This window comes from Aulonocara sp. 'chitande type north' Nkhata Bay, linkage group LG3 (genome assembly GCF_057382095.1).
Source record: "Aulonocara sp. 'chitande type north' Nkhata Bay isolate Kocher_YH1m ecotype deep benthic linkage group LG3, A_spYH_male_GT1.1, whole genome shotgun sequence".
Classification (NCBI taxonomy): Eukaryota; Metazoa; Chordata; class Actinopteri; order Cichliformes; family Cichlidae; genus Aulonocara; species Aulonocara sp. 'chitande type north' Nkhata Bay.
The window spans coordinates 11464285-11486055 of record NC_141346.1 but is presented as its reverse complement, the minus strand read 5'-3'; the positions used below and the strand labels follow the sequence as shown (position 1 = coordinate 11486055).

The 21771-nt window shown below is 41.7% G+C and overlaps 1 protein-coding gene across 3 annotated transcripts; it reads left to right on the top strand.

Moving 5' to 3' along the window:
- Nucleotides 1-362: 362 nt before the first annotated feature.
- On the top strand, nucleotides 363-6417 carry LOC147333954 (uncharacterized). 3 transcript variants are annotated; one of them, XM_086286471.1, is made up of 7 exons: nucleotides 363-647; nucleotides 1452-1532; nucleotides 2295-2436; nucleotides 2578-2693; nucleotides 2960-3186; nucleotides 3405-3511; nucleotides 3823-6417. In XM_086286471.1, exons 1-7 carry the CDS (start codon nucleotides 395-397, stop codon nucleotides 5087-5089), a joined length of 2193 nt encoding a protein of 730 aa, XP_086142597.1. In that variant the 5' UTR covers nucleotides 363-394; the 3' UTR covers nucleotides 5090-6417. The 3 variants fall into 3 exon arrangements, with proteins under 3 accessions (XP_086142597.1, XP_086142596.1, XP_086142598.1); XM_086286470.1 differs by having other exon boundaries at nucleotides 3820-6417; XM_086286472.1 differs by having other exon boundaries at nucleotides 545-647; nucleotides 1361-1532; nucleotides 3820-6417.
- The last annotated feature ends 15354 nt before the right edge of the window (nucleotides 6418-21771 follow it).

Genomic DNA, 21771 nt, shown 5'->3' with positions numbered 1-21771 from the left:
CAATGCTGAGGGCTAAAAGAGGAGATAGAGCTTTTGAAGCTTGAGATCTATGAATTTGGTGATTTGTTTTAAAAGCAGCTAAAAATATAATCTTTTTAAGCTTGCTTTTGGGTAACTTTTTGTTCTAACATTTAACCATTTTTGTTATGATGTTTGTCCTCAAAGGTGCTACATTAAAAATGCTTTTCACTTACTTTACTATAATGCCATGATTTTCACCAGCATCTTAAATGTACAGCAGACATCAGTCTTACTGATAAAAGTCAGACCAGCAGGGGAACTAAATAACGCCTGATTTTCTTTTCCGGACACAATTTGTAGCTGCACCAGAATCCGCCGGAAACGCACCCTGCGCTGTGTCTTCATCAAAACACAGCTGAGAAAACAAACAAACATGTTTTACTGGATGAAGAGCGGCAGCAGCGGCGGCCCCGAGCCGGTCGACAGCGTCGGTAACATGTCTAAGAGCGACATACTGAGAGGAATCGTCACCGAGAAAATGAGCACAGCCGCCCGCGAGATCTTAGCGGTGGTGGAGAGGACTGTAGCCGACTACGAGGAGGAGGCTGCGGGCTTCAGGCGAGAGATCGGCCGTCAGAGGAGACTGCTGGAGCTTCTGCAGCCTAACGTCTCTCTGGAGAAAAGAGGTGAGTGGACAAATAAAGCTGCTCGCAGCCACAAAAAGCTGATTTGTAAATTTAGAATTTGCCGAACTTCGTTTAAAAATCGCTGATTTTACGTTTACAAGCTGTTAAACATACAGATGTGTAATTACAATAAAATGTGAATGCAGGGAAAATAATATTAGCGTTATTTGCAATTCGGCATAAATCTCTCTCAGTTTAAATGTAGAGAAGAGCTGATGATTCATTTTTTTTGTTTTTTTTTCCCTGAACTAGACCTTGAGGTGTATGAAGCCTCTACTTGAGGTAGAACCTTCAGCCTGGAGTGGTTATTCCATACATTTTTTAGTGCCATGACCTCAGACTTTGAGGGACTAATTAGAATTTCTGCTGCTTCAGGCTGTTCCAGTGAGATGGAGGTCGCCAACAGAAAACATCTGAGACCACCCAACTAAACTCTTCTTGAGCGTGCAATCTGATTTACTGCTTTTTATTATCCACGCTCTCATGGCTGTTGTACAGACTCTTAAAAGCATGTAGCAACAGGCCATATAACCCGTAACCACGCCCTTCTTCTCACAAGATATGCCACTGGGCGTAATGTAGTTATCCTTGAGAGCATAAGAATCTGGTCTAATTCTTATCCCAGATTGTCATTCTTTGTTTTGTTTTGTCTTTTTGGAATCTAGAGTTAATGTTTTCTTATTGGTTTACATAATAAAAACAATGATCAACAGGAAGGAGGGTCTTCGGAGCTGCAGTCAAACACCACAGTCACACAAAGCTGATATATTGATCAAATGTTCTTTTTGACCAAAAAACACAAAGTCCTACAGCCTGATGTGGAGAGGCATGAGGTGGAAGTCGTGCCTGAGGACAGAGAGGAGCAACAGCCCAAGCAACAGACAGGTACGTCTGAACAGTCTTACCATTAATTGTTTTTCTTTTTTTGGGGGGGGGGGGTAGTTCAAGGCTTTTATAAAGAATATTGCAAAATGACACAGGCACCCCATAACATGGGTAACCCCATATATAGGTATATATCCAGAATACAACCAGTTGGCAACCAGATGAGTTCCGCTTATTGGCACAGACTGATTAAGATTAATTGCAACATGTTGGCAGTCTGTCCATGTTTGTAAATTGGCCTCGAGTTATTTGCAAACATCACCAATTTGTCACCAGCAGTCGGTCAAAAGTCAGCCTGACTGTTTAGAAACAATTTGCCTCCTACTGTGTGTTAATAAGGAGGTTCAAAGTTTTTATTTTTTATCACCATGGCCTCATCTGGTCAGAATGCAAAGAAAACTGCTATCAATTAGTTGCCGTATATGTCGGTTTACTTTAGTGTAATCAGTAGTAACTTAAAGGAAGACACGCATGGACTGCTAAACTCTGAAAGAGAAAACAAGTCATTTAAGTTAATGACTTTAAGTCATTAACTTAAATAAAGATTTAAACTGAGAACTACAAATCAAACTCACCTAAGCTGCCGCTTGTGTGGGAGTGAAAAGAGGGCATGAGTGCAGTGCTTATATACTGTGCGCCAGGCGAGTTCAATTAATCAAATTATTACTAAAGCAAACTGACTAAACCACATGTATTGTGTCTTTGTCGTTCATATGATTCAAATTAAAAACCATAACAAAAAGTGAATTCTGATGTATCCAGGTGTGAAGGACACTGAGAGCCTGGCCCTGCTTTGGTACGACGACATTGATGACGATGAAGAGGAGCAGGAGTTGGTGCAACCAACAAGTTCCCGACAAAAACGAGAAGATCTAAAGGACCCAGATTATAAAATGCCGTCAAGGTTAGAAAAAACACCACTTTAAGGAACAACAAACTGTAGAGGTTTGTGATATGGCCAACAATATGTGGATGGTCCCCAAGTTTATTTGCATTTGCTTTATAGTCTTTTATGACACTGACTTAGTTCCTGCATTTTCGCCAGAGTTCCGACTATCAGGAAGAAGCCCGGCAGACCTCGCATCAGTGACATAAAGAACCATATAGATCTCAGAGTCCGCATCCTGGAGGACTCTCACACCAATGTGCTCTCTAAGACGGGTATGAAATGAAATGTTAGTCATTAAGGTTTTGTATTTGTCTGTTATGTGGTACAGTGTTAGCCGTGCTATTAATACCATTTTTTCTTTGTTCCTAATTCAAAGCATTTTCCAATGCTTACAAAAATATTTAATTACATTATTTATCATCAGAAATAGTCAAAGACTGGCCAACTAATCACTTGAACTAATGAATACTAGGGCAAGGTTTGGTTTTACTGACTGCCTAAGGACTATTGATCTTAAGATGAATTTCTTCTGTTCCAGTATTCAAGAAGTTCCCAGCACACGACCTGAAGTGCCCTCTTGGTCTACAGGAAGCTGACTTCCTGGACCTGTTGAAGTCCACCTTTCCTCAGCTGGCAGATGATGAACCTTTTGACTTGTTCACAACTGACAGAAGCCGGAGGCTCCAGCCCCTGAAAGTGAAGATTGTGACTCCAGAGGAGATCCACATGTTTACTGGAAACTCTGCCCTCTACATCCGCCTGAAGGTAGACGCTGTACCTGTTTGTGCTGCTTTTGCCTCTGACATTGGTAGGATTTTGATAATTTTGCTTCTTTATACCACAATAACAGATTTAAAATGTAACAATCATGATGTGATTTAAATGTACACTTTAAGATTTTACAAAAATGTTAAAGAAATTTTAGCTATTTTACTCTCAGTTAACATAAGTGCTGATAATAATTTGGAAATGAACTCTTACAGACTAGTGAGGAGGGGGAGAAAGAGTTTCCCGCTTCACCAACAAACGATGACTGTCCATCCAGCGATGCTGACATAACAAAAAACAATGAAGCTGAACTCCAGTCAAGGTAAAAATAAAAACGGGTATAAGGATTTGTGTGCTCTTGATTGACCAACGATGTCAAAAACAAGACTCTAGAATGTTGATGTAAATCTAGACGCTGGATTGTGATAATTCAATGAAAAACATGAAATTTAAAAAATTACTGAGGGAACAAATTCTGATCTAACGAATACCAAACCCAAAATTCTGTGGTTCAAGTTCTCTAATGGATAAGTTTGTTGTTTTTAGTTATTGCAAGTAGACGAAACCTATGGCTTTTATTTACAGACGCTCAGTACTTAAAAACTTAACTTTAACCGTTTTGTTCCACAGCAGCTCTGATCAGCATACAGACAGTCCCAGTGTGGACATGCTGGCCAGCAGCACAACATCACAAAAGCAAGACCTGCCAACAGATGAAGAGGCCTGTGAGAGGGAAGTGGACAGCAAAGATGAACACAAAGCCTTGGCTGTAGACAAATGCTTTAAACCTGTTTCTGAGCTCCAGGTGACAAAAAAGATGAAGAAACAAGTGCGCAAAAGTGACATGAAGGAGATAGAGAAGAGTAAAATAGCCTGTAAAGTGTGTGGAGTGTGGTACTTGAACCTGGGCAGCTTGATCAAACACACCTGGAGTCACCTGGAGGAGCCACAGGGTGGTTGTGGAGTTTGTGGAGAGCAGTTTGAATCTGTGGATGAGTTAAAGAGACATATCAGAATTCACCAGAAAACTCACGACTGCTCATATTGTGGGAAATCTTTCTTCTCCATCGTTGGTCTTAACAGCCACATTTCTCTGCACACAGGAAACAGGCCATTCAAATGTAAGATTTGCAGCAAAACCTTTGCTTACATGTCTGGTCTGAATGTTCACCATTGGGTCCATGTGGAAGAGAAACCACACAAATGTGACATTTGCCCAAAATCCTTTGGTTTGAAGGCGCAGCTCCAAGCTCACAGCAAGACACACACCAGCAAAGACAGATACGTCTGCAATATCTGTGGAAAGTCTGTCTGTGACCTTCGATCTTTGACCCGCCACAAGTTCACTCACTCTGGAGAGCGGCCGTATGGCTGCCAAATCTGCGGGAAGCGTTTCAAACTTTCCGGCATCCTGAAGTCCCACGAGAAGATCCACATGGCCAGGGAGCGACCTTTTCTCTGCCATGTCTGCTGCAAATCCTTCCTGTCAAACTGCAGCCTGATGACTCACATGAAGACGCACAGCAGCGAGAGGCCGCACGTCTGCGGCGTGTGCAGCAAAGGCTTCGTGTCCAACGGCGAACTCAAGGGTCACATGCGAGTGCACACTGGTGAGGCACCGTACGGCTGTTCTGAGTGCGGCCGTTTCTTCAAACGCAAGACTTACCTGACCAACCACATCAGGAGCCACTTGGGCATCAAACGGTTTGTGTGCGCGATCTGTGGGAAGGCGTGCTCTCGCCAGGAACACCTGAGGGTCCACATGAGGACCCACAACGGAGAGAGACCGTACCAGTGCACCATCTGCGAAAAAGCCTTCACCCAGAGCCACTGTCTGAAAACGCACATGAAGAGCCACCAGGTGGAGGAAAACTCTGTCCCCAGTCCATCCACAACCTAAACGACACTGAAAACAACAACTTTTTTTTTTTATCATAATATACTTACAGATACAGTTTGTTTTTTTTGTTTTTTAATCTGTGAACTTTATATTTCATTTTTTTAAACTGGAAAAAGTGTTGTGGATTTTTTTTTCTTCTTTTTATAACTTTTTGTGCTAAAACATGTGGTTCTTAGATCATCATGTCACTTACAGCAAACATGTAGTCTGGTGATCAACAGTTCTACTAAATCGTTATTTGTTTGGGCATCAAGACCTAAGTTACTGAAGGACTCCGCAGTTGTTTTAAAGGAAAACGCACCTTTGAGTGTTGAAATGCCAGTGTACTCAGAGGCGGGGTTTTGAAAGTAGCCAATCCGAGAGCGTTGTTCATCTCTCTTAATTGCATCTCCAGCAGATGCAGTCCAGCGTTCCCACATCATACATGTAGCTATCTCGAGTGTTTTTCATTTTGTTCTTAAAGTCCTGCATCCCCAGATTTATATATTCAGGGTTTAAACTATAAAATCATTTTGTTTTACCACATCCAAAATTCAAGGTTTTTCAAAATTCACGGGTGCTCTTGGACCATAACCCCCCATCAATTTCAGGGCTCAAATGTACACTTTAGATCAGCATATAATTGTAAAAGTGGGCAGTCAGAATAACAAAAACCAGTAAAAAGCTTTAAAAAAAGCCAAACATCTGCTGCCACCCAGAACTCCTCTGTATTCATACAGCGTCTTTCATCACAGCAGCCCTAACAGCATTACCTGCTGCGGTGCTTGTATCTACTAGGGCAGGAAGTGGAGGTGCTTTCCACCACAACGAGTCTCAAAATCATTTATGTTTGTGAGCTACAGTTTGACTGTAGCTGTTCCTTACCACTAAACTATAGGGAGTGCAGAATTATTAGGCAAGTTGTATTTTTGAGGAATAATTTTATTATTGAACAACAACCATGTTCTCAATGAACCCAAAAAACTCATTAATATCAAAGCTGAATGTTTTTGGAAGTAGTTTTTAGTTTGTTGTTAGTTTTAGCTATTTTAGGGGGATATCTGTGGGTGCAGGTGACTATTACTGTGCAGAATTATTAGGCAACTTAACAAAAACAAATATATACCCATTTCAATTATTTATTTTTACCAGTGAAACCAATATAACATCTCCACATTCACAAATATACATTTCTGACATTCAAAAACAAAACAAAAACAAATCAGCGACCAATATAGCCACCTTTCTTTGCAAGGACACTCAAAAGCCTGCCATCCATGGATTCTGTCAGTGTTTTGATCTGTTCACCATCAACATTGCGTGCAGCAGCAACCACAGCCTCCCAGACACTGTTCAGAGAGGTGTACTGTTTTCCCTCCTTGTAAATCTCACATTTGATGATGGACCACAGGTTCTCAATGGGGTTCAGATCAGGTGAACAAGGAGGCCATGTCATTAGTTTTTCTTCTTTTATACCCTTTCTTGCCAGCCACGCTGTGGAGTACTTGGACGCGTGTGATGGAGCATTGTCCTGCATGAAAATCATGTTTTTCTTGAAGGATGCAGACTTCTTCCTGTACCACTGCTTGAAGAAGGTGTCTTCCAGAAACTGGCAGTAGGACTGGGAGTTGAGCTTGACTCCATCCTCAACCCGAAAAGGCCCCACAAGCTCATCTTTGATGATACCAGCCCAAACCAGTACTCCACCTCCACCTTGCTGGCGTCTGAGTCGGACTGGAGCTCTCTGCCCTTTACCAATCCAGCCACGGGCCCATCCATCTGGCCCATCAAGACTCACTCTCATTTCATCAGTCCATAAAACCTTAGAAAAACCAGTCTTGAGATATTTCTTGGCCCAGTCTTGACGTTTCAGCTTGTGTGTCTTGTTCGGTGGTGGTCGTCTTTCAGCCTTTCTTACCTTGGCCATGTCTCTGAGTATTGCACACCTTGTGCTTTTGGGCAATCCAGTGATGTTGCAGCTCTGAAATATGGCCAAACTGGTGGCATGTGGCATCTTGGCAGCTGCACGCTTGACTTTTCTCAGTTCATGTGCAGTTATTTTGCTCCTTGGTTTTTCTACACGCTTCTTGCGACCCTGTTGACTATTTTGAATGAAACGCTTGATTGTTCGATGATCACGCTTCAGAAGCTTTGCAATTTTGAGACTGCTGCATCCCTCTGCAAGATATCTCACTATTTTTGACTTTTCTGAGCCTGTCAAGTCCTTCTTTTGACCCATTTTGCCAAAGGAAAGGACGTTGCCTAATAATTATGCACACCTGATATAGGGTGTTGATGTCATTAGACCACACCCCTTCTCATTACAGAGATGCACATCACCTAATATGCTTAATTGGTAGTAGGCTTTGGAGCCTATACAGCTTGGAGTAAGACAACATGCATGAAGAGGATGATGTGGACAAAATACTCATTTGCCTAATATACTCAACAAAAATATAAACGCAACACTTTTGTTTTTGCTCCCATTCCCCATGGGATGGACGTAGAGACCTAAAATTCATCCCAGATACACAATATAACCATCCCTCCCAAACAGTGGTCACAAATCAGTCCAAATGTGTGGTAGTGGGCACATCTGCCATATTGAGATAATCCATCCCACCTCACAGGTGTGCCACATCAGGATGCTGATCTGACATCATGAGTAGTGCACAGGTGTACCTCAGACTGCCCACAACAAAAGGCCACCCTGGAATGTGCAGTTTTGTCTCACAGCAAAATGCCACAGATGCCACAAGCAATGAGGGAGCGTGCAATTGGCATGCTGACAGCAGGAATGTCAACCAGATCTGTCGCCCGTGCATTGAATGTTCATTTCTCAACCATAAGCCGTCTCCACAGGCGTTTCAGAGAATATGGCAGCACATCCAACCGGCCTCACAACCGCAGACCTCGTGTAACCACACCAGCCCAGGACCTCCACATCCAGCAGGTTCACCTCCAAGATCGTCTGAGACCAGCCACCCAGACAGCTGCTGGAACAATTGGTTTACACAACCAAACAATTTCTGCACAAACTGTCAGAAACCGTCTCAGGGACGCTCAACTGCATGCCCGTCGTCCTCATCGGGGTCTTGACCTGACTCCAGCTCGTCGCCGTAACAGACTTGTGTGGGCAAATGCTCACATTCGATGGCGTCTGGCACGTTGGAGAGGTGTGCGCTTCACGGATGAATCATGGTTCACATTGTTCAGGGCAGATGGCAGCCGAGAATGTCCCAGTTCTTGCATGGCCAGCATACTCACCGGACATGTCACCCATTGAGCATGTTCGGGATGTGCTTGACCGGCGTATACGACAGCGTGTACCAGTTCCCACGAATATCCAACAACCTCGCACAGCTATTGAAGTGGAGTGGACCAACATTCCACAGGCCACAATTGACAATCTGATAGAATCTGATAGATAGAGTGGGCACCAGGCAGGGATGCCCACTCTCCCCTTCACTTTTTGCAATTTTTATCGAACCTCTAGCAGCAGCATTTAGACAGGCTACAACAATTAAGGGCATAAAATGTAAGAACATAGAACATAAAATCAGTCTCTATGCGGATGATGTGTTGCTTTTTCTGCAAAACACACAAACCAACCTCTCTGAGGTAATTACTCTAATAAACTGGTTTTCAAGAGTTTCAGATTATTCAATTAACTGGCCAAAATCTACAGTTCTCCCCATTAACTGCTTCTTCCATAATTCTTCCTCTGCCCCACAGCAATCAGGAAATATTAAATATTTAGGTATTAATGTTTCTCCTAAGCTTTCAGACTTAACTAAATTAAATCACATCCCACTTCTAAAGAAAGTAGAAGGCGATCTGACTAGATGGAAATCTTTACCCATATCACTCATGGGAAGGGTCGCCACTATAAAAATGATGATCTTGCCAAAAATAAATTACTTATTTTTGATGATCCCTAACAAACCATCACAAGATTGGTTCAGATCTCTAGATTCATATATTTCCAAATTCCTTTGGAAAGATAAACCCCCGCGTATCAGCTTAAAAACGCTACAAAGAACCAAGGATAGAGGAGGATTAGATCTGCCTAATTTTCACCAATACTTCTTAGCCAACAGGCTTCAGTTCATCTCAGAATGGTCAAAACATACCTTCCTAGATGAGCCCTGGCTAGATGTTGAACAGGCACTATGCAAGGATCTAGAGATTTCAGACCTACCATTTATTAGCTCAAACATCAAAAGACATGAATGTTTTAAAAGTATCAACATCAGCTCCTCTCTGACAGCATGGTGGGAGTTTCTAAAAATAACGGAGTCTTCACTAATCCCATGCAAACGTACTCCTATCTGGAATAACCCTGACATATTACAAAACAATAATATGATTAAATTCCCAGAATGGAGTTGTAAAGGAATTAAATACTTAGAACATATATTAGAGGGAACAGAATTTATTCCATTTGACAGACTAGTTGAACAATATGGGATCAACAAGAAAATTTTTTAGAATATCAACAAATTAAATCCATTATAAAAAAGAAATTTAACCTCAGTCAAGTTGAATTACAAACACCACCAAGTGCGGCACAATTCACTGATTGTCATTGTCTTTAAAAAACAAACTCTTATAAGGCACACATGAACTGAGAAAAACCCCACAAACACCAAGAGGACGTTTCAAGAAGGCCACAGAGAGAAGAGTACAGAAGTGGAGCAGTTCAGTGATGTAGGTGGAGGCGTCACACCATCAGGCCATGAAAGTATGAACCATGATTTGAACCTGAAACAGTGCAGAAGCTCTAACAGTGGAGAGATGTTTGGAGTTAAAGCTTTGGTCAGACCAGAGATCAGAGCATCAGTTCATCACACTGTCCTCACTGCTGTAATATTAATGCCACACTGTTGTTCTTTCATGTGCTGATGTGATGTACTCATGTTTACATGTTAGTGTTACTGACCATTAAGTTCTGTAGGAACCACACATTCACACACAGCATACACGGATAAATAAAAAACACCCGTTGATGTCTTTGGACTGTGGGAGGAAGTCAGAGACCCAGAATCCACTTCAGGAGATACATGTATGACCTTTGTTCCTCATGCGCTCCATGTGTTACTTTACTAATTCACAGTCTGTTTCTGTGGGCAACAGGATGACTTCACTGCTTCACTGCTGTCTCATTACAAATCCACACAAACATGATGTGTATATTTATACATTATGAGTGGCAATTTTCCCTAAAATCACAATGTTTCTAACTTGAGCCAAACTGGTGGATCTGAAAATCCATCTAAACAAATGAGTCAAACTTCACCCAAAAGAGCATCAGTGTACAAAAGTTTGCATCATCTATACAACAGTATAAAATGTGAAAATATGTTTCATATTTTTGAGTCTCATGGGTCTGTTTATGAAAAGTAATCAGGTCTCAACCCAGCAAAGTTGTTCAGGATGTTTTGCTGGTGTCAAAGGTCAAAGCAGTTTAAATCTGACCTGAACAGTGTGTCATGTTAAAGAAAAGTTGAAGAGGTTGTCAAACTTCTCAGTGCAGGATCAGAGAGAGACGTTAACAGTTTGTACAATCTGTTAAATTGGGTAAGATTGGTTTACAAACTAAAAACAATGTCAGCCAAAGAGATGATTTTTATACAAAGTGTTTTCCAGTGGACTGTACTTAAAGAAGAAAAAGTCACATGAAGCTAATAAACAATCACACCAACATAAAATAGTTAATTTGTCTAACCTGAAGCTCCAACACTCACTGACTCTGAGATCAGAAATTCATGTGTGTTTGTAACACAGTTTGACTTTGTGTCAGTAAATCTCATGAACAAGATGAATAAACTGTAGTTCAGAGTCACTGACAGCACAGACACACACTGTTGGTCCGAGTCTGAACATGATGATCATCAGAGTCGACTGCTGGATGTTCAGGAGAGTTTCTGTCTGTCCTCAGATCGTCCGACTCACAGTTCATCTCTGTCTCCTCCTGGCTGACCTGCAGGTGAGAAACAGCTGTGAGGTGTCCTCTTCTAGTTCAGGAGATTAGATGAAAAAATCATTCATAACATTTATAAAGTGAGAAAATGTTAATGTTGATTTTTCTGCTTTTTATTTAAAAACATGATCTGACCAAAACTGCAGTCTGGAATCTTGCTTTCACCATAAAAAAATCATATTTTTTTTCAAATACACAGGTCTAACAGCTGCTTCGGGGTCAGAGGTCATGTTGGGTTGATCCAGCTGTTCTTTATAATTTGACCTGTTTGGCTGCAGACTGTGAGAGCTCATTAAAACATGTCTGAGACTTTTGGAAGGTCAAATCCTCGAGTCTCTGAAAACGTGTTTGTTTATTATGAGGCTGAAACATCTGAACCTGTGATTCAGTGACAACAGCTCTGTCACACCAAACACTGTGTACACAGTTTACTACTTTTATATACGAAGCACTTCAAACAGTGCAATATATCAATACCATGCAATATATAATACTATATACCAAACATCATACTTACAGTTTGATATAATTGTTCAAAACAACCAAACATCTAAAATAAAACTGACTTTTTAGGTTTCTACACTGAATAAATATCCAAAAACATTTTGACTGGTTAAAATCACGTTTGCAGAAGATTTGGTGGTTTCCTGGTGTAGAGTTACTAGAGTTAGAATAGAGTTAATATTCCTTCTTTAATAATCCTTTGTTGTGCTCACTGCTTGTTTTATTCCTGTGTTTGATGATCAGAGTCTCTGTAAGTCATGAGTGTCGATGAACGATCAAATGAGAAACTCCAGGAAGTGCTGAGTGGACTGTGCCATGGGGGAAATATGATGTTGTTTATGTTTAATATTTATGCTGTTTAGCTTACATTTGAGTTATTCTGGATTTGATTAATTGACCTGTTAACATACACCAGGTCACCAGTGCATTACTTAAAGCTTTAGCAACATGCTAATTAAACATATGTTCAAGAAATAAAAAATATTAACTTCATCTGATCCAACATTCAGATTATTTTAAATGTGCGAGTCTGTAATCTCAGTGACTAACAGAGAACCTGAGTGTAAATGTGACCAGATGAAGTGTGAGGTTGTGAGAAAGTCTCTGACTGCATTCATAGATGTGTCCTTTCAGCTGCTCGCTCTGATCCAACCTTTGGTCTCTAAGGAGAGGCTTCAGGGAGACGTTTGCTACGTTGGACTGTAGGACCATCAGAAATGTGTGCAGTAACAAAACAGGCAGCACTGAAAGCAGCTCTAAGTGTTTGTGTTGTTCAATGATTTGTGCACAACAACAACAATGGGACCTCTCTCATCCATCAGTCACCATGTGGACATTTTTCTGACACACTTTGAAGCTGATGGACGTTTTGTGTCTGCACTAAGTACGTTTTCAGCAGCTATGGCACCGGCAGGATTCACTTTCACAGACTCACAACCACCAGCTCCACCCCTCCCCTCCCCCTCCAGATGTAGGCTTTAACATTGAGTTTCCCCACACATGTTTACAGACGAGTTAGAGAGCAAGAGAAGAAGAGACATAAATGTCTTTGTTTCTGCTCTAACCAAACAATGCTGCTCTACAACTCTAGACTACCAGCCACAAAGACAACAGCTGGAGAAACATCTGTCTACCTCTGACATCCACCAGCTCATCCATACAACAAACACACATCAACAACCAGGAAGCAGCTTCACCTCTGATCACACACACACTCAACTCTACTCACTCACCTGTAACAATCAGGTTGAGGCTGCTGATGGACTTCCATGAGCGAGTTTCTTCCATGAAGAAACGACACTCGTATGCTCCAGCGTCATGAACTGTCACATCCTTCAGAATCAAAGACACGTCTCCATCCTTCATCTGTCTGTCCTGCAGATCCACCCGGTTCTTAAAAGATGGATGCTGGTGTGTTGAATCAGGGAGACCATCCTGGTACAAAAGCACATAATCATCTCCCAGGTCAAATCTCTCCCACTTTATTACTCTAATGTTGTTGTTTGGAGCTCGACATGTCAGAGTGACGTCCTGTCCAGACTCAGCTGTGATGGTTTTCTGCTCTGAAAGAGGAAACAACACTTTGACATTTGAGTTTTTAGTCATGTTGGATTTAATGAACCTCTGAACATCCAGCAGGTCACCAGTGACCCACTGAGGGGGAATTTTAGCCTCATGCTAAACATGCAAAGTGTCAGAAACTACAAGATGTTAGCTTCCACAGAACAACAACATGTGCTGATAATAAGTGAACAACATGTGTGAGAGAAAGCAGCCTCTCATTATAAGACACTGTGAGTCTCTGCATGCTGCCTTTATGGAGCTACAGCTGTTTGTATACACTGAACAAGAAGCTTTGTAGCTGCATCCTGACTCCTGACACTACAACACATCACACTGACACACACATTACACTTCTTTGTCTCTGTCACAGCTGGATTACAGATGTTAAGTGTCCACCCAGCCTGGTGTCTCCTTCACACACAGACAAACTGAATCCAGATGAAAATAATCCTCCTGTACTTCTTGTTATCTCAGAGAGAACCTCAGTTTAGTTCAATCTCACCTGCAGAGACGAAGACAAGGACAAACAGCAAAGTGCAGCAGAGCAGCGCAGTGCCAGCAGCCATCTCTGTGTCAGTATTTGTGCTGATCCGACTCTTAGTTTGTAATAAAGCTGAAAGTCTGCTTTGAAGAACAGATCTGACTTTCAGCAGCTCACTCTTACCCTGTAGTTTGTGGTTCATTTAAGAACCTTGGAAACCTTGGCTGTTTAGTTGAATCAACAGGTATTATCAGGCTGACGTCAGCATGATGTCATAAACACACGATAAAACATCAGAGTTTTAGTACAGCCTCTTGTTCTCTCCTGTAGTCTGAGTGTAGCCATTATAACAGTGAGACGGCACTGCCACCATGAGGTCAAACTGGAGCATTGCAGGTAATAATTCTCATCCTGAACACTGTTGGAACATCAGACCTCCTCACGCTTTGAACTCATTGTGATTCTAAATATTTCTAGTTTCACTTTGACCCCAACCCTAACCCTGAAATGGGCTGTACAGCTTTTATACTTTGACAATGACAAAATATTATTATCTTCTCCCAAATCCAACGTGGCAGTCTGCTGCGAATCCTCCCCGTCCACATCCGACCTCCCCTGGTATCTGCTCCTCCTGGAATCAGAAACACATGGACACAAAAACACATCCTGCCTTGATTATCTAATGTTATCCTTCAGCTTATTCTAAGGCCCAGTTCAGGACGTCATGTTTGGACTTCCTGACCCAGAGACTTATAGAAAACAATTATCAGTGTATGTGTAAAAATCCTCTGCACTCTGCGTGTACCTGCAATATTTCAGATCCAGACAATATCGCTGAATGAATCTGTTAACTCTGAAAACACAGAGTCAACTCATTTATGAGCACATTTGCATTATGTATATATTCATTTAATAAAACAGCTTTATTTAATTTTTTTTAGAAACAATTTATAATTTTGCCTTTCACACCTATTTTCCGTGTGAACAAAAGAACGTTCAGCTGTTATCAGGTTCCTCTCCCGTCTCGGTTGTGGAGTGTATGTAGACGACCCACGAACAGACATAGGCAGAGAGATGGAACTTGAAACCAAAAGCGAGCCTTTATTTGGCTGGTGACAGGAGAACTAAGAAACCTATGAACAACTATGACATACTGTGATAATATGAGGGCACTATGACACACACTATGACTCTGTGACTATGAGGACATGGGGGTGGGAACACAGACGAAGCAACAATGAACAAAGGGAGACAGAAGACTTACATACACATATGAGGTGATGGGGAAGTGGAGGCACCTGGGAAAAAAGCTGACACAAATGGACATAATGACATCACATGGGGAAGAGTAAAACTAAACACATTGGCTGTGTCCAAATCAATGACTGTAGAAAACATGGACGACGCGACAGCGCCTCCTCCCATTGTGCAAAAATGAAGCCAAACAACCTGCCTGCTGCACAGCTGGCTTATGGCACTAAGAGGCACATACCTCCCTCTAGTGGTCACATTAAGTTCAAACATGGAAAAAGTGTTGGCTACCTATAACATAGTCCTGGGATCACTTTCGGGCCATTCACCCCGCCCCCCCCCCCCCCCCCCCCCCCCCCACACACATTGACCCATGTGACCTCAGTAACTCAGTTGACAGCAGGGTGGGTCATCCACTCTCAGGACCTCCGCCAGCATCACAACCTCACTGGGAGTTAAACACCCGAGACTCTCCATCAGCTTTCAGAACTGAAGAGGTGAAGCGCAGTTTGCTTGTTAACGTGTTGACGCCGTCCAGCCCCACGCACGGGGCGATCCGCTGTAGCTCGTTAACGGAGATTTGCCGTGTTGTGGCGTTAACGTCATTTCAACGAGATTAACGCTGACAGCACTAGTGAGAACACAACGAATATGACTGCCGACATCATCCTAGTGCAAAGACAAGTGGAAGCAGACAAAAACAACAAGCACGCATGCTGCAAACTTTACCCGAGTCATTTAGACAGCCGTTAGCACATGATTCTCCTTATGGGGACCTGATATGTTTAATATGCTGCTGAGAATATAGCCCAGAAGAAGCGGATAGTATAGCTTTTATTTTGGAAAGAGCCATTTCTCTGTAATAAACTCTCTTTTCCAAAGATGAGTGATTCCTCAATCAGATACAGGGCTCGCAATATCGCTAGCCCGACGTCCCGGAGCTAGCGATTTTTTCAGTCGGGCTACCAAAATCTATCTCTTCCCTGCCCGTCGGGCTATTGTAGGAAAAATATATGTCAATGCTTTTGCATTCTTTCAGAAATGTAGCTGGGTAATTATGTCATTGGCATCGGTGAGCCACTGTCAATATGTGACATATTGAAATCGCGTTTTTTTGCTTTCACTTTGCAATCGTGCGAACTGTGTATAGAGAGCGACAGCACTGATCTGTGAGTGATGATAATTTGTGCACCAATTCCTCTGACATCGTCTTATTAATCGTTAGCTTACTATGCAAACATGACAAGTGAAATCTCCCGCAGCTTAAACATGTGAGAGGTTGATCGCGCAGAGAATCGCTGAGCTTATGTGAGTGAGTGTGTAAAAGCATTTCAGTTCTGCTGAGCCAAATAAGACAGGTCAGGGTGAAGAAGTGACAGCCAAAGAAAAGCTTACCACAAAACGGAGAAGTTATGACAAATCAGACTATAAGGCAAAAAGAAAGTGCAGCTTTATGGTTTCATGGACAAAAGAATTTCTGTGGCTGCAATATGATGAGCTAAATAACCAGGGCTGCACATAAGTGGTCCGCAGGTGCGCATTCGCTGTCAAAATAAAAAACACGCACAAGGGTTAGGGTTAAATTTAAAAACTGTACTTTTGAGTTAAAATATATATTTATAATTTTAATAAATGACAAATTAAAAATGCATGAACATTTTTTTGTATCGAAAAAATATCGAACCGTCTGTGCAAACCTGAGCTTTTTATACCATGACAGAAAGAGGGGTGAATGAGTACTTACTTACTTAAGTACTTACTTAAGTACGGAGGCATAAAGGGGATGATATGATAGTTCTATAAATCTTCTAACATGGTGGAATCAACATGTTGTTTAGTTTATGTTCAAGGGCAGTGTGAGTACCAGTCAAATGTAGTGTGGACGGGGTTGTTGGAGTGCAGTCTGCTCGTGGTCTGATCTGTGGAAAAAGAACAAAGAAAACTGCAATGATCTCCATTCAGTCACTGAAAACATAACAGCATCTGTGTCATCTGCAAACGTCAATGATTTTTCTACCTGCAGACAGAAAAATAAATCACTGAGCCGACACAAAGTATAAATAAATGTAACTCTAGAAACATGGATGAAAACAAGAGAGGACAAAGCAGAAAGAAGAACAGAACACTGAATGTTGTTTAAGGTCAGACTCTGAGGTGAGGTTAAGGTTCTTCTCACCATTTTGGACTAAGTTTAAAGAAGTGACTATTTTACTGTGGACAGGCTCAATTCTCTAACAATATACTACACTCTGCTTTTTAACATGACCACAGAAAGAAAAGGCAAATAAAGGAAACATGTTATAAAGCACACAATCTGATCTATTAACTAAAAAGAGAGAAATTATGTTCATGATAATTGGACTCAAATGCAGGACACATTGGTTTACAGTATTTTTTTTATCAAGTTTAGCCAGAATGTGTAATGGGGAGGGCAAGGAGGTCTCTGAGTTTACAGAGGAGAGGACAGTCCAACAGGCACATGGGTGAAGATCCAAGCAGAGGGGAAGAAGCAAAGGTAAGACCAGAGGTAAGCATGAGGAGCATCAGCAGCAGGTAAATACAAAAAAACAGAGATTCAGAGGCCCGAGCAACTGCACCACTGAAACATTCAGTGAGGAAGTGATTGTCAGTGAATCACACCTGCAGTAATGTCACTGCGGCACATGTGTAAAGCTTAACTCATTTTAAATACTTTATATTGTGTTCAGTTTACAGTAATGCATCATTTTCTGTGAAAGAACCACGGATCTCTAAACAGCTTTCAATTAGCTCAGAAAAAAGGCGGATTTAAAAAGGAAAAATGCCACAGCTCAATTTACCCGTGGCATATTAAAGTGTTTGTGCTACTTTATGTAATTTTTATGTCATTCTTAGTAGGCAAGTTTTAATTATGCCAAATATTACTCTTTTTTTGCGCTTTGGTTATTATTATTTTTTGTAAAGATACAAATATTTGGGGGACCCATGAGACTCCACTCAAAAGCATCTTATTTTTCCTGCCCAGTTTAAAATCATTTGCTTGTCCTAGTGCCAAGTTTATATCCCATTATTTACATTTTTTGGTACTTCTCCCAATATAAAACGCACCTTTGGTTTCATAGACTGATCATCTCTGCAGTTTTATTCCAAGACTGCAGCACCCCTGTTAGCTTGTTGTTTAGTTTGTATTGGCTGTTGTTTGTGATATTTAATCAGTAGGAGTAATAAACTTTGTCTCTTCCTGATGTGTGTCTTTTATCCTGTCGCCATCTGCCCTCGTCTCTTTTCCATCACCCCCAACCAGTCACAGCAGATGGCTGCCAAAACACCTATTGGATCAGTGCCTGTATAACCTACGATGGTGTAACAGCAGGCACGTGCAGAGGGGGGGGGGGGGGCTGGAGGGGCTTGAGCACCCGCCCCTTTCCTGATGGGTGCCCAGAGTGCCCTTTTGTTGAGGCAACTTTTAAAATTTTTTTGCGGAGTCTTGTCTGTGCCCCTCAACAATAATATTTAACTATTAATCATAGTTTTGCTAAATGAAAGGATCTGGCTTGCATCAGTCACATGATCACATTTAACCAATGATCGCCCTTGACGGCAGAACGCGCTGGTTACGAGCCGGGAACGAGCTCACAAAGAGCACGCGCATTTTTAGTGGTCCGGAGCTGTAGGAGAAACACAAGTTAACTCAGAGACACAGACTGATGCGACACAACCAGTAAGTAGGTGTACAGCGTACACTGTAGTGTGTAGCACCCAGGAGTATTAGCTTATTACGTACACGTTGGTAAGTTGTCTTGTTGCAACTGACGAACTGAAACAAATGAGCGTGCTGTGTGTGCAACAGCGCGACAAACATTACCTGTCCTTTTATTAACTGCACAAGTAGTGCTGGTCATAGCTGCTGGCTACCTGTGTAAGGCTGTCATGTGTCTGTAGCTCTGTCACCGTTTTAGGGAACATATTTAGTTTTAAAGCAAGTTACATAGCTTTTCCTGCCTTTCTGGAGGGATTATATTCCACTAAAAAACGATCTAATATGCATGTCCACATAATTATGCATTATTATAATTATGATATATTAAAAAACACAAGCTGTATGTAACGTTGGACCCAAGAAATATAAGCTGGAGCGAATTTGACGACAGCCGAACTTTTATTTAATACTGTGCGTTTGTACAGGGACACAGACACTCCCGCTCTCTCTCTGCTGTCATGTCCGCCCTCCTCCTCCGACTGTCACTGCCAACATATAAAGAGACACAATCACTGTCAGATCCCAGCACACCTGTTCACCCCGCCCCTGCACCGCCCCGGGAGCTCACTGCGTCACCCCTCCTCTGCAGCTGGCCAGAGACCACACCCACGCCACACTGTATTTTAAAGAACATACATTAAGAAGCAGATTATATTAGATTTATATTTTAAATAAGACAAAATTTGGATTTTACAGCAGTAAAATTATTGTATCTCTACAGTTTAAACATGTAATAAGCTTTGCCCTGCACAGAGTGGATAGTGAAACAAATGGAATCATCATAAATACATTATTTCATATTTATTACTTCCCCCTCCTCATTGCTTTATTATTGTAGCTCTAGTAATAAATAATAATGTAAGGATTCTGGATCAGCACCGAGATGCCCAAAGTATATACAGTATTCTGAAGGTCTAAAATGTCACTGTGTGTGTGTGCATGTGTTTGTTTTATGTATATGGATTATTTTTAATTATTACTCATGATATGACATTGTCCAGACAGAATTTTATTGGAATTCCACGTGAAAGACCAACACAAAGTGGTGCACACGTGAGAAGTGGAACGAAAATCATACATGATTCCAAACATTTTTTACAAGTAAATAACTGCAAAGTGGGGTGTGCATAATTATTCAGCCCCCTGAGTCAATACTTTGTAGAACCACCTTTTGCTGCAATTACCGCTGCCAGTCTTTTAGGGTCTGTCTCTACCAGCTTTGCACATCTACAGACTGAAATCTTTGCCCATTCTTCTTTGCAAAACAGCTCCAGCTCAGTCAGATTAGATGGACAGCGTTTGTGATCAGCAGTTTTCAGATCTTGCCACAGATTCTCGATTGGATTTAGATCTGGACTTTGACTGGGCCATTCTAACACATGGATATGTTTTGTTTTAAACCATTCCATTGTTGCGCTGGATTTATGTTTAGGGTCGTTGTCCTGCTGGAAGGTGAACCTCCGCCCCAGTCTCAAGTCTTTTGCAGACTCCAAGAGGTTTTCTTCCAAGATTGCCCTGTATTTGGCTCCATCCATCTTCCCATCAACTCTGACCAGCTTCCTGTCCCTGCTGAAGAGAAGCACCCCCAGAGCATGATGCTGCCACCACCATATCTGACAGTGGGGATGGTGTGTTCAGAGTGAGGTGCAGTGTTAGTTTTCCGCCACACATAGCGTTTTGCATTTTGGCCAAAAAGTTACATTTTGGTCTCATCTGACCAGAGCACCTTCTTCCACATGTTTGCTGTGTCCCCCACATGTTTGCTGTGTCCCCTACATGTTTGCTGTGTCCCCTACATGTTTGCTGTGTCCCCCACATGTTTGCTGTGTCCCCCACATGTTTGCTGTGTCCCCCACATGGCTTGTAGCAAACTGCAAACGGGACTTCTTATGGTTTGCTGTTAACAACGGCTTTCTTCTTGCCACTCTTCCATAAAGGCCAACTTTGTGCAGTGCACGACTAATAGTTGTCCTATGGACAGATTCCCCCACCTGAGCTGTAGATCTCTGCAGCTCGTCCAGAGTCACCATGGGCCTCTTGGCTGCATTTCTGATCAGCGCTCTCCTTGTTCGGCCTGTGAGTTTAGGTGGACGGCCTTGTCTTTTTGTAGCTTACGCCTGCTTTAAATTTCTCAATAACTTTATCCCTGACCTGTCTGGTGTGTTCTTTGGACTTCATGGTGTTGTTGCTCCCAATATTCTCTTAGACAACCTCTGAGGCCGTCACAGAGCAGCTGTATTTGTACTGACATTAGATTACACACAGGTGCACTCTATTTAGTCATTAGCACTCATCAGGCAACGTCTATGGGCAACTGACTGCACTCAGACCAAAGGGGGCTGAATAATTACGCACACCCCACTTTGCAGTTATTTGTAAAAAATGTTTGGAATCATGTATGATTTCCGTTCCACTTCTCACGTGGTCACCACTTTGTGTTGGTCTTTCACGTGGAATTCCAATAAAACTGATCCATGTTTGTGGCTGTAATGTGACAAAATGTGGAAAAATTCAAGGGGGCCGAATACTTTTGCTGTATTTAGCAACCAAGACTCTTCAGCATGCTCTTGTATTGCTTATAAGATTGTTCACTGCATCTGGAGGAGTGCTTGGAGTGGAAGGGTCAGAGATTAATTCATTCTCTGAAAAGCATTGAACACTAGCTTTCTCACCTAAGTGGTCAGAGAAGAAAGAAACAAAAAAGGACAGCTGTGGTTTTATTGAACTGGAGTGGGAAGGGTGGTCAACCAAGTGTCATGTTACACATGAAGAGTAGAAGTTCATCTTCAAGTTAGGGGAGGGTCTGTGCTGACGGACGCGGGTTACTGACCTGGCAACCTGGCTGCCCCTGGGTGGGTGGGTGTATATATATATATATATATATATATATATGTATATATATATATATACACACACACACACACACATATATATATATATATATATATATATATATATATATATATATATATATATATATATATATATATATATATGTATATATTTAGTTTAGAGTCCAGTGATTAAAAAAAACTGCTGTTGTTTCAACTGGTCAGTTTCAGTCTTCTGACTCTCCACCTTTGCTTCATGCTCTAATGCAAGTGCAAAATGAACTGTGCAAGATCTTCTTCCTTCCGCCATCAATTTCTCTGGAAATTACAGCAATATTGTCATGTCACAAA